General features: G+C 43.3%; 1 protein-coding gene across 3 annotated transcripts in view; it reads left to right on the top strand.

Annotated features, from left to right (window-relative positions):
* Positions 1 to 10,407: 10,407 nt before the first annotated feature.
* Positions 10,408 to 14,097, top strand: part of CHRNA6 (cholinergic receptor nicotinic alpha 6 subunit) — a 45,013-nt gene continuing 41,323 nt past the window's right edge. Inside the window, exon 1 of one of the 3 annotated variants that reach the window (XM_056568842.1) lies at positions 10,408 to 10,548. Coding sequence is in view for 2 of the 3 variants with exons in the window: in XM_056568841.1 (XP_056424816.1) it covers positions 12,429 to 12,480 (52 nt within the window). In the remaining variant the exon portion in view is untranslated. Of the gene's footprint in view, positions 10,549 to 12,108; positions 12,481 to 14,097 lie in introns of those variants that run through there. The other 2 variants (XM_056568841.1, XM_056568840.1) reach the window with 2 other exon arrangements.

The raw sequence follows: 14,097 nt of genomic DNA, 5'->3' as shown, positions 1-14,097 counted from the left end.
AAGGGAAACTGTGGAAAAAAATTATGAAATAGTATTAGAGAAATACTTATTTTATATGGCTCTATTGTTTTTAAAAATATAGTTTTGGTTATAGTGGCCATTTAAGCTATTATTCCTTCAACAATCCGTGTAATTGAAAGTGGCAAATAGTCTGTTTCATTCCCTCCGGTGCAGTAGATGCGTTAGATCTAGAACTTTCCTTTTATGTGTAAGTTCTAACACACCTGAGGCCTATCTCTGAGCTCAAGGCCAAATGGACCTGTGTGAAATTTCCTAGATTCCATATATTACAAAAACTGTTCCGCATTGTCCATTATCTCCCTGGAACCAGTCCACATTTGTGAGTGATGGGACTCAACACCTTCCTGACATCTCATTAGGCCGATAGTTCTGGTCGTCTCGGGGCATTGTCAATCATGAATGTCCAAATACCAAAACCCAGAATTAATTATCTGCGGTCAAGTGGGAAACCTGATCCTGACTATCCAGAATAGAGTTTCGCATTCTAATATCCTGCTCAATATACACAGTATATTGGTTGAATAGAGACTGTACTGTGACACAAACATTGGTATTGTACTGTCATACAAACAATGGTATTGCTATTTATTTTGCATTATTTTAAAGAAATATATTGTTCAAAGAATAAAAAAAAAAAAATCTGGCAACAGACTTTGCAATTAAATAACCAGAAATGCATCACTTACCTCTTAAAGGGATTATCCAGGATAAGAAAAACATAGCCACTTTCTACCTAACATAGTGCCACACCTGTCCTCAGGTTGTGTGTGGTATTACAACTCGTCAACCCCATTGATGCTGTGATCAGGACTGATCATGGCATCTATGGGGTTAATGCTGCAAAGACCAGCGTGATCCCGGTTTCGGTAGCTGCGACGGGACCCCGGCTGGAAGGGGTTAAATCACTGATGACATCCTTTTAAGGCTAAGTTTCTACTTGTTTTTTTCTTCCCTTTTTTGCAAAAGCTAAAACACCTAAAAAAAACACCAGAAAAATTACAAAAAAAATTTCCTGCGTTTTGGCTGTTTTTCTGTTTTTTTTTTTCCTGTTGTGTGCAAACAGCAATTTTTGGACCCTGTGGCAATTTTCATTGCCTTCAGGGTACCAACCTACGGAGTCTAAAGGAGGTAAAGAGTGTTGCATAGCATCACTACTCACCTCCTCCGGCCGTATAGTATACAGGGGTGCATATTGCACACCTGTATACTATACAGGAGCCAGGTATCCAATCAGTATATTAACGGGACTCCCTGCTCCTAGCGGTGCTGAGCTGTTTGGTACAGCTCATGCTGGGCAGGAGATGTACATAGTATACCTTCTGACCAGCAACTATATACATAAAATGCAGTGATCTGTGGAGATCACTACTTTTACTGTAAGCACTTGCTGGGCTAAGCATTATGCAGAGCAGTGCTGGTTAACCATTAGGGGCTATCCAGTATAACCAGCTATCTATTGATAGCTGGATATACTGTATATAGTAGCCGACATCCACCTTCCTGGCTGCTGCTTCGGTGTAGCTCCGCCCTGTTGATGATGTAATTTAAGGCAGAGCTACAGCCCAGGAGCCAGGGGGTGATAAGTGTAAGGCGCTGTTCACATGGTATGTTTTGTATCATGTGAACAGACCCTTCTAGCAGTATCTTCCCAATCAGGGAGACTCCAGATGTTGCCAAAACTGCAACCACCATCATTCCCAGCCTGTCTGGGAATAATGGGGTTGCAGTTTAGGAACAACTGGAAGCTCCCTGTTTGGGAAGACACTGTATTATGCAGTCACTGTAAAATGTACTGACCAATTTTTCATGTTTTTTTTCTTCTTGTTTCAGATCCATGTATGCAGAAGACTATATCAGATTTAGTGGACTATGTCAATGACAAGCCTAAATAATGGCAGGTGGGTTTTGAGGGTTATCAGTAGCTGTTTTGGGGGCTAATGCTAAGCCCCTGTATAGCAATGGATTCTGCCTGTAAGATGACTTCCACTAATAAGCCTGAAAATTTAATTATAAAAAAACACAACACATAAAAAAAATTTTTTATTTGAATAATGTAATTTAAATAAAAAAACAATCCCGTACAGCCCTTGTTAACCCTTTTACTGAAAGAAAAAAAAATGCTGGTCATTAACGTAGTCCACCAAATCCGATGTAGTCTTCTGAAACAAAAAGAAAAAAAGACAGGAAAAATGGGTTAGCATATTTTTCCCTGGGGGGAAAGCACTGATAATGCAGTGTCTTCCTAAACACGGAGCCTCTTATTGTTGGTAAACTACAATTGCCAGAATTCCCAGACAGCCTTTGGATGTCGGAAAGAAGAAATGCAGTGTGGACCTACCATAGGCACAGCTTTACTATAGCAGCTGCTCCACAACCTCCCCCCTCCCCAGATTTGCCATAAGCATCTGCGTATTAATTTTCCACTCAGCATAAGGCTACGTGCACACAAAGTATTTTGGTCCTCAATTTGGTCAGTATTTCTACCAAAACCAGGAGTGGAATTGACACAGAAAAAACAAGCTATAATGGCAAAATGTGCCATTTGTGTGTTTTAGACCCACCGCTTGTTTTGGAAAAAATATTGTGCAAATACTGACCAAAATGAGGATCAAAATACTGTATGTGCACATAGCCTAAGACTGAAAGGCATTATTGCTTGAAAATACAATATATTTTAAAGCATGATAGGTGCGATCATAGGATTGGTTCTCAAAGTTCCCTAAAAGAACAAAAAAGTAAACATAAGTGAAATAAAATGTAATAATAAAAAAATCTTTCCCTTATTGTTATTGTTCCCTATAAGCAAAAATATATACTTAGTACTGACACAAGCATAACAACTGACATAATAAAGTTATTAACTGGATGCTTCTTAAAAATACAACTGGTCCTACGTGAAAAAAGACATACCGTATTTATCGGCGTATAACACGCACTTTTTAGGCAAAAATTTTTAGCCTAAAGTCTGTGTGCGTGTTATACGCCGATACCCCCCCAGGAAAGGCAGGGGGAGAGAGGCCGTCGCTGCCCGCTTCTCTCCCCCTGCCTTTCCTGGGGTCTAGAGCGCTGCTGTCGGCCCTTTTCACCCCCTGGTTATCGGCGCCGCTGCCCGTTCTGTCCCCCTGACTATCGGTGCCGGCGCCGATAGCCAGGGGGAGAGAAGCGGCGCCGACAGCCAGGAGGAGAGAAGGGGCAGCGGCACCCATTGCCGGCGCCGCTGCCCCGTTGCCTCCCCCCATCCCCGGTGGCATAATTACCTGAGTCGGGTCCGCGCTGCTCCGCTGCTCCAGGCCTCCGTCGTTGCTATGCGCTGAACGGCGCGGCGCATGACGTCAGAGCGCCGCGCCGTGCATGGAAACGACGCCGGTCCCCAGCGTCGTTGCTATGCACGGCGCGGCGCTCTGACGTCATGCGCCGCGCCGTTCAGCGCATAGCAATGACGGAGGCCTGGAGCAGCGGAGCAGCGCGGACCCGAGCAGCGCGGACCCGACTCAGGCCTGGAGCAGCGCGGACCTGACTCAGGTAATTATTCCACCGGGGATGGGGGGAGGCAACGGGGCAGCGGCGCCGGCAATGGGTGCCGCTGCCCCTTCTCTCCCCCTGGCTGTCGGCGCCGCTTCTCTCCCCCTGGCTATCGGCGCCGGCACCGATAGTCAGGGGACAGAACGGGCAGCGGCACCGATAACCAGGGGGTGAAAAGGGCCGACAGCAGCGCTCTAGACCCCAGGAAAGGCAGGGGGAGAGAAGCGGGCAGCGACGGCCTCTCTCCCCCTGCCTTTCCTGGGGGTATATCGGGGTATACACGCGCACACATGCACCCTCATTTTTTCATGGATATTTGGGTAAAAAACTTTTTTTACCCAAATATCCTTGGTAAAATGAGGGTGCGTGTTATAGGCCGGTGCGTGGTATACCCCAATAAATACGATAATTTGGTTACATCGACAGAAAAATAATAAAGGTTATGGCTCTTAGAATATGACATTAACCCCTTAAAGGGTAGCTCCCACCATCCTATATTTTTTTTCCTGTCCCTGCCTATTGCACATCTATCCCTAACCCCCTCCCTGCTTTTCATTTTTATTTTTACTATATTAAAAATGCCTTTTGTCGGCCTGGCAGTGTGCTCACTACCAGGCAGACTTCCCCAGCAGGCACCACGTCACTGATGCCTGCTGGGGGAGGGACTTCCGCCCTTAGTTCATCTACACAGGGTGCCTCCAGCTTTTTCACCACTACAACACCCAGCTTGCCCTGACATCTATTGGCTGTCAGGGCATGCTGGGAGTTGTAGTATTGAAACAGCTGGAGGCACCCTGTGTAGATAAACTATTAGTTAGTTACATGCGGCGCTGTGGCGCTAGCCCGTCCCCTCCGTCTCCCTCCCCCCTGCGCCATACCCCATTCCCTCCATCACAACCTCCCCCCCCCCCCGCATACCCCGTTCCCTCCATCACAAACCCCCGTCCCACATACCCCGTTCCCTCATTACACTTACTGCAGAGTCCGGCAGAGGGCGTGCAGAGACAGCGGCGGCGACGAGGCGGCGGCGATGTGCGGGAGGAGTGGCCTCCCAGCCAGTGGCCGGGGAGCCAATGCGCTCGCTCCCTGCCTGTCTGATTGACAGGCAGGGAGCGAATGCAGCCTAACTGAAAAAGGATTGATTGCCAGGCCAAAATCAGTCCTTTTTCAGGCATGACGTCACGCCAGGCTGCAGCCGACCACTAGGAGGGAGACCACTAGATGCCAGTTTTCAAATGTAAATTAAACCATTTTAATAAAAAAATAATAATAATAAAAGTATATTAGAGATATGTTGTAGTACATAAGTACTACAACATATCAAAAAATAAAGTTGGTGACAGTGCCCATTTAAGGACCAGGCCATTTTAAACCATAGGACCAGAGCGTTTTTTGCACATCTGACCACTGTCACTTTAAACATTGATAACTCTGGAATGCTTTTAGTTATCATTCTGATTCCGAGATTGTTTTTTCGTGACATATTCTATTTTAACATAGTGGTACATTTTTGTGGTAACTTTCATCAAAATCCCAAAATTTGATGAAAAATTTGAACATTTTGCGTTTTTCTAACTTTGCAGCTCTCTGCTTGTAAGGAAAATGGATATTCAGAATAATTTTTTTTTAATTCACATTTCCAATATGTCTACTTTATGTTTGAATCACAACATTGACGTGTTTTTACTTTTGGAAGACATCAGAGGATTTCAAAGTTCAGCAGCAATTTTCCAATTTTTCACAAAATTTTCAAACTCACTATTTTTCAGGGACCAGTTCAGGTTTGAAGTGAATTTGAAGGGTCTTAATATTAGAAATACCCCACAAATGACCCCATTATAAAAACTGCACCCCCAAAGTATTCAAAATGACATTTAGTAGGTGTTTTAACCCTTTAGGTGTTTCACAGGAATAGCAGCAAAGTGAAGGAGAAAATTCACAATCTTCATTTTTTACACTCGCATGCTTTTGTAAACCCAATTTTTGAATTTTTATAAGGGGTAAAAGGAGAAAATGTATACTTATCTTTGTAGCCCAATTTCTCTCGAGTAAGCACATACCTCATATGTCTATGTAAAGTGTTCGGTGGGCGCAGTAGAGGGCTCAGAAGCGAAGGAGCGACAAGGGGATTTTGGAAAGTATGTTTTTCAGAAATGGTTTTTGAGGGGCATGTTTCATTTAGGAAGCCCCTATGGTGCCAGAACAGCAAAAAAAAACACATTGCATACCATTTTGGAAACAAGACCCCTTGAGGAACGTAACAAGGAATTAAGTGAGCCGTAATATCCCACAGGTGTTTCACGACTTTTGCATTTGTAAAAAAAAAAAAAATTTTTCCACTAAAATGTGTGTTTCCCCCCCAAATTTCACACTCATGCAAGGGTTAATAGTGGAAAATACTCCCCAAAATGTGTAACCCCATCTCTTCTGAGTATGGAGGTACCCCATAAGTTGGCCTGAAGTGCACTAAGGCCGAACTACAATGCTCAGAAGAGAAGGAGTAATATTTGGCTTTTTGAGAGCAAATCTTGCTCGGGGGGCATGTCGCATTTAGGAAGCCCCTATGGTGCCAGAACAGCAAAAAAAAAAAACACATGGCATACCATTTTGGAAACTAGACCCCTTGAGGAACGTAACAAGGAATAAAGTGAGCCTTAATACCCCACAGGGGTTTCACGACTTTTGCATATGTAAAAAAATATTATTTTTTTCACTAAAATGTGTGTTTCCCCCCAAATTTCACATTTTTGCAAGGGTTAATAGCAGAAAATACCCCCCAAAATTTGTAACCCCATCTCTTCTGAGTATGGAGGTACCCCATAAGTTGACCTGAAGTGCACTACGGGCGAACTACAATGCTCAGAAGAGGAGGAGCTCACTATACCCCTTGTTACGTTCCATGAGGGGTGTCGTTTCCAAAATGGGGTCACATGTGGGTATTTATTTTTTTGGGTTTATTTCAGAACCGCTGTAAAATCAGCCACCCCTGTGCAAATCACCAATTTAGGCCTCAAATGTACATAGTGCACTCTCACTCCTGAGCCTTGTTGTGCGTCCGCAGAACATTTTACGCCCACATATGGGGTATTTGCGTACTCAGGAGAAATTGCGTTACAAATTTTGGGGGTCTTTTTTTTTTCCTTTTACCTCTTGTGAAAATAAAAAGTAAAGGACAACACCAGCATGTTAGTGTAAAAAATTTTTTTTTTACACTAACAGGCTGGTGTAGACCCCAACTTTTCTTTTTCATAAGGGGTAAAAGGAAAAAAAGCCCCCAAAATTAGTAGTGCAATTTCTCCCGAGTATGGAGATACCCCATATGTGGCACTAAACTGTTTCCTTGAAATACGACAGGGCTCTGAAGTGAGAGAGCGCCATGCGCATTTGAGGACTAAATTAGGGATTGCACAAGGGTGGACATAGGGGTATTCTACACCAGTGATTCCCAAACAGGGTGCCTCCAGCTGATGCTAAACTCCCAGCATGCCTGGACAGTCAGTGGCTGTCCGGAAATGCTGTGAGTTGTTGTTTTGCAACAGCTGGAGGCTCTGTTTTGGAAACACTGCCGTACAATACGTTTTTAATTTTTATTGGGGGGACAGTGTAAAGGGGTGTATATGTAGTGTTTTACCCTTTATTATGTGTTAGTGTAGTGTAGTGTAGTGTTTTTAGGGTATGTTCACACTGGCAGAGGTTTACAGTGAATTTACCGCTAGGAGTTTGCGCTGCGGCGAAAAATTTGCCGCAGCTCATACTTGAAGTAGTAAACTTACTGTGAACCTGCCCGTGTGAATGTACCCTGTACGTTCACATGGGGGGTGGGGGGGGGCAAACCTCCAGCTGTTTCAAAACGACAACTCCCAGCATGTACTGACAGACCGTGCATGCTGGGAGATGTACTTTTGCAACAGCTGGAGGCACACTGGTTGGAAAACCTTCAGTTAGGTTCTGTTACCTAACTCAGTATTTTCCAGCCAGTGTGCCTCCAGCTGTTGCAAAACTTCAACTCCCAGCATGTACTGATCGCCGAAAGGCATGCTGGGAGATGTAGTTATGCAACAGCTGGAGGTACACAACTACAACTCCCAGCATGCAGAGACAGCTGTTTGCTGTTTAGGCATGCTGGGAGTTGCAGTTTTGCAACATCTGGAGAGCTATAGTTTAGAGACCACTGCACAGTGGTCTCCAAACTGTGGACCTCCAGATGTTGCAAAACTACAACTCCCAGCATGCCCAGATAGCAAACTACTGTGTGGGCATGCTATCAGTTGTAGTTTTGCAAGATCTGGAGGTGCACAGTATAGAGATCACTGTGCAGTGGTCTCAAACTGTAGACCTCCAGCTGTTGCAAAACTGCAACTCCCAGCATGCCTAAACAGCTCTCTGGGCATGCTGGGAGTTGTAGTTTTGCATATCTGGAGGGTTACAGTTTAGAGACTACTATAGTGGTCTCAGACTGTAGCCCTCCAGATGTTGCTAAGTAACTCACCGGCTTCCGTCGGATCCAGGGAGCTGCGTCGCCGTCCTCTTCTTCCGCCGATCGTCGCCCGCTGCCGCCGCTGATCGTTGCCCGCTGCCGTCACCGATGGGTAAGTGGATCTTCGGCGCCGGTCCCTGTCAATTTCCCCGTCCTGTCCCGCCTATTGTGGGTGGGCAGAACGGGGAAACCGAAAGTAAAGCCCTCTGCCCCCGATCTGCTATTGGTGGTCGCCTCTAGACCACCAATAGCAGAGATAGGAGGGGTGGCACCTCTGCCACCTCACTCCTATTGCTTCAAGGGGATCGTGGGTGTCTAGGACATCCGCGATCCCCTTTATTTTCCGGGTCACAGGGTCACTATAGACCCGTATGAACCGGAATAGCCGCAAATCGCAAGTGTGAATTTACTTGCGATTTGCGGCGATCGCCGACATGGGGGGGGGTTTGATGACCCCCCTGGGCATTTGCACGGGATGCCTGCTGATAGATATCAGCAGTCACCCCGGTCCGGTCCCCGCCCGGCGCGCGGCAGGGGCCGGAATTCCCACGGACGTATGAGTACGTCCCTGGTCCTTAAGACCCAGGGCGCAGGGACGTACTCATACGTCCGTGGTCCTTAAGGGGTTAAGGAAACAGAAAATTGGCTTGGTGATTAATGGCCAAAACACTTGCGTGTGGATGGGGTAAGACAGACCAAAGTAACCCCTTCCCCAACCTCTATCTTTAGTAACGCTCTGCAATTTTCCACATTCTACCGTGACAGCCACAGCTTTGTAAATTGCAGACATAACCTATTAATTAGATCTTTTGATGGCGGCCATATTCTTGAAGACATTCATTTGAGAGGTCACACAAGCAATTTCGGATTTTAGTAGTTTCAGCAAAAGCTCCACTGAGGAGATAACCTTTATCTGCCTTTTCTAATAAGCTTCTCTTCTCAGTGATATTGATATAACCATATTAATGATACTGTTACCAAAAAAACACACTTGGGAGGCATGTGCAGAAAACCCCTGGCTCACTGTGAAGGTGACACTGGATTGTATGTTCTTTCTACATGTAGGATGTTGTGCCAGCCATGTCGTCGTACTGTTCAATGAGCCTTGGGATTTTGGGATACAGGGAAAAGATGAGTAAACGTATCTAAAGAATACGATCGCGGCGATGTGCGGTATTAACCTTTTAGAAGCGGCGGTCAATGCTGACCGCCGCTTCTAAAGTGAAACTGAAAGTGACCCGGCTGCTCAGTCGGGCTGTTCGGGACCGCCGCGGTGAAATCGTGGCGTCCCGAACAGCTGATCGGACACCGGGAGGGCCCTTACCTGCCTCCCCGGTGTCCGATCGGCGACATTAACCAGTCCTGCAGTAGCATCAGACTTGTCCATGAGTCATGGACAAGAGATGACTCACGGACAAGGCTGCATGAGCAGACGCACTAATCACCTCCCACCACCACAAGGGAGGGACACGCCCCCTTCCCCTGAGAGGATTTCTAACACTGTGAGCTAATGAAAAGAGGGATTTTTTATAATAAATATAGATAAGAGAGGCATAAAAATTACATGTACATGGTCAGGATTAGGTACCCAGTAACATGGTATTATTATTATTATTTTTTTTGTAGGTACAAAAGAGGACTTCATTTCATTTTGGTGCTGTTATTCACTTACATATTAGTATTCGGTGCTGCAATTCACTTACATATTAGTATTCGGTGCTGCAATTCACTTACATATTAGTAATAGTAAATGTGTTCAAATGCTATATAATCCAGGACCTAGCACTAATAAATCAAGACCATTGTACAAATAAAGAGAGAGAGAGGAAGGCGCCTCATGTGCGGGATCAGCAGATCTTGTTAGTGGGGGTGGGGGACGGTAATTCCCAAGCCGCTTACCAAAGGTGGTTGTGCGCCCACACACAACAAGGTAAAATGCAGAGGGAATATAAAAGAAGGTCCACTGCAGCCCTCCTGGGTAGAAGTAAAATCAAAACCGAATGACCATGAATTCAGGAGTTCGTCCGGCGCAGAGAGGAACCATCAGGAAGCCAAGTAAAATCAATGGATTTATTAAATGCAACGCATTTCGCTGCGCATGCGCAGCTTCATCAGGCTGCGCATGCGCAGCGAAACGCGTTGCATTTAATAAATCCATTGATTTTACTTGGCTTCCTGATGGTTCCTCTCTGCGCCGGACGAACTCCTGAATTCATGGTCATTCGGTTTTGATTGTACAAATAAAGCAAGAAAGGTCTCCAAACTGTGCACCTCCAAATGATGCAAGACTCCAACTTCCAGCATGCCCGAACAGCCAACGGCTGTTCGGGCATGCTGGAAGTTGTAGTCTTGCCAACTGCTGTCCAGGCATGCTGGAAGTTGTAGTTTTGCAACATCTGGAGGTTAACAGTTTGGAGACTACTGAACTAGCCAATTACCACCAAAAACACATTTAAGGCAGCTAATTTACCAAGTACGTCCCCTGACGAAACTCAGCAGGAGCGAAACGTGCGTTGGGATCGGATTAGGTATTGACATTGTGGTTGGTTACTCTCTACGGGCTTATTATTTGCTATTGTTAGTGCTGAGCGCGAATATTCGAAAATGCTAATTTTTACCGAGAATATCGGCACTTCGTGATTTCGAAAATATTTAGAATATAGCAAAAATATATATTCGTAATAACGAATATTCGTTTTTTTTTTTTCTTCACAGTATCACAACAATGATGGTGTACTGTGTAAAAAAAAAAATTATGATCATCCCTCCCTGCTTCCAGCTTGTGGTCCAAAGAAGGCTGCAATATTATTTACTGTGTGAGTCCGTGTGGAGCGCGTATATTTTGTATATCCGAATATATGCAAACATACGCAAATATTGACATTTCCTGAGGACACTGATCCCTCCCTTCTTTTAGGTGAAAGATATAATCACGCATGTGCACTATGTGAATTTAATTACGAATTTTCGCATGGAAAAAAAGTGCACGAACATAGCGAATATCCAAATTTCGCGAACATAGGACTAATATATGTCCATATATATATCGCGAATTCGAATATGGCCCCTGCCGCTCATCACTAGCTATTGTGACGTCTACCCATATGTACATGTATATTATTCTTCTGTGACTTTTTTTCCGTTTTATTGTAGACTCATTCTCTTACTCATGCCCCAACCCTGGTGTTGACATGTGTCCTCCTCATTATCTATTGATTCCTGGTGATTGCGTGTTCATTCTGTAGGGGTGGCAGGGGTGCTGTAGTTTTATGATTGCTTGTTTTAGTATGTTCATAATTTTCAATAAAGTATTTTGATTATTTGGGATATTTTCTGTAACCGATCTATTTTCTTAAAGGGGTTATCCAGCATAAGGTGATTTTAGTACGTACCTGGCAGACAGTAATGGACATGCTTAGGAAGGATCTGCCCTTGTCTTGGGCTAAATGGCTATGTTGTGAGATTACCATAACACTGTGGCTAGCTTTCTGTGAACTTATATTTCCTGTTTTCAGTTTTCTTGTTTGCCTACAAATCCCATGATTCCATCTTCCTCCTTCCCACACATGAGCCACCCCACCCATTGAAGCATAAATGAGCTGCAGACCTGTGGTTTTCAATCAGGATGCCTCCAGCTGTTGCATTACTTGCAGATTTCTCTCTCCACCCATTGAAGCAGACAGGCTCCCTGTCATCAGCTGACTAGTGAATCAGGTCTCGACCGCATTGCAAGCTGGGAAAAATCAGAGACAGCAGTCATATTATATGCTGTTAAAATAAATCTTGGGATGATAATCACATAAGAATTGTGAGAAAACCGTCACACACAGGTACAGACACTATATTATGAACTACACTAACTTTACAGCCCCTGTAGCATAGTCAAATAAAAAAAAAACTGGAATACCCCTTTAAGGTGCAATTCTGTGTCAATGTAGAATCTCTAGATTAGATCATGTATGATAATAAATGGTCTAGGTGGATTTCTCATAAACATCTGGACATCTCTTGGTAAATTCTGGCTGGCGTGTAAAGAATACAGGTTGCATTCTGTTGCTCTGCCTCAATCCCTTTTGAACTATCCTCTCACTGTTTCCTGTTTATCCCTTGGGGCTGTATTCTCTATCACATGAACGGGTACTTTTCCCTGTGAATCTTCTGCTCATGAAAGGAACACACATGCAGTGTCTGTGAAAGCAGAGAAGATTGATTCCCTATACCTGTACGGTTTGAGACACATTTCAGAATTTCCATTTCACCTGTGCCTGGTTTCCTAAGAAGACCTTGATTTTCGTTCTCTATTGGCTTCATGTTCTTGTGGGGATCCTGAGATCAGGCTTGTTTGTGTTTGTTCACCTCCAACTTGGTTGCTGCAGCAGAAGGTATTATTCTATACAGTAGTGGGAAAATGGAAATATTCTTCTATTACTATACAGTTATTCTGTTGGCTGGCTTGAAAGGTAAGACATTTTATCATACTTACTTTACGATAAGGTATCAACTTGTAACAATATAATTATTATCCATTTGTTGCATAATTAACTAACAATATATCACACAATAATGATAATGGTCGCATACACACTATATATATATATATATATATATATATATATATATATATATATATATATATATTATAATAATAAACCCTCTCTGTGTAAATATATATATATATATATATATATATATATATATATATATATATATATATATATATATATTACACAGAGAGGGGTTTATCATTTTTTGACACAAGCTTATATATTTATGTGTGGTTTTGCAAAGGACGGCAGGTGTAACCTACTTCACTGTTGCAATGCACATAATATTGCGCGGAATGACAAATTCATTTCTTCTACAGATAAATATTTTAATGTATATAGTGCTATATTAACCTCCTTTCTACTGTATTACAAACTATATTAATGTACTGCCCGAAAATGTAAAATTATTGAAAGCTGTATTTATGTTAAATTAGTGTTCAGGCTGCATATACTTGTTCTAGTTCATTGCTTTCATTCCTAGCTTTATTATTTTTCATTCTAAATCTACATTTTTTAAGGCTTATTATTAGTGTTTAGAAAATCTTCATCGCCCTGAGGGTTACTGTTTTAACTGCTGCATTGAGAGGTGAATGCTTTCTGGCACTAAAAGGGTTGAGAGACCAAGACGATTTAGTCAATAAAAAATTAATACGGCTAAGCCATGCATTAAACAAGGACTCAGGGGAGAGATGCAGTCACAAGCAAGTTGCATAACATCTGCCTCACACGTCATATTCACTTCTTATGGGTTTTGCAGAAATGCTTTCTGAACCTTTTTCTGGCTCTATTCAGGGCATCTGCTCAATAACATTTTTATATGTGATAACCATCAATGAAGTTAAGGATTTTTTCTCTTCAGTGTGGCACCTATATGTGAACAGGACAGAATAAGCTTTCAGGAAATAAGATAGTGCCTGTGGGCCTAGTAGTTTCAGGGGCCCACAAATGGCACACCCCAAGCAGATGAGGACTCACAGAAGTAGATCCTTAAAGGGGTGCTCCACAGGAAAACATTTTTGTTAATCAACTGGTGCCGGAAAGTTAAACAGATTTGTAAATTACTTCTATTCAAAAGTCTTAATTCTTCCAGTACTTATCAGCTGTTGTATACTACAGAGGAAGTTCTTTTCTTTTTTAATTTCCTTTCTGCCTGGCCACAGTGCTCTCTGCTGGAAAAAAAAAGCAAATCAAGTTTTTTCCCCATCATTCTGCTCTCATACCCCATAATACCAAAGGGAAAACAGAATTTAAGAAATGTTTGAAAATGTATATTTTGCATAGACGGAACTATTCAGACCCTTTCCTATGACACTACACCTTGATTGGAGTCAGCATTTTGGACATGATTTGGAAACACAGCCCTGTCTATATAAGGTCTCATAGGATAGTATGGAGGCAGACATCTGGAGAAAGATACAAAAATTCTGTTTCCCACAAGCATAGTGGCCTCCAAAAATTAAAAATGAAAGATGTGTGGAATAACCAGGACTGGACCTAGCTGCTCCACCAAACTAAGTAATTGAGGGGAAA

This window comes from Hyla sarda, chromosome 1 (assembly GCF_029499605.1).
Source record: "Hyla sarda isolate aHylSar1 chromosome 1, aHylSar1.hap1, whole genome shotgun sequence".
Taxonomy (NCBI): Eukaryota; Metazoa; Chordata; class Amphibia; order Anura; family Hylidae; genus Hyla; species Hyla sarda.
Note: the sequence above shows the minus strand (reverse complement) of the source record. Positions and strands in the feature narration are given on the sequence as shown.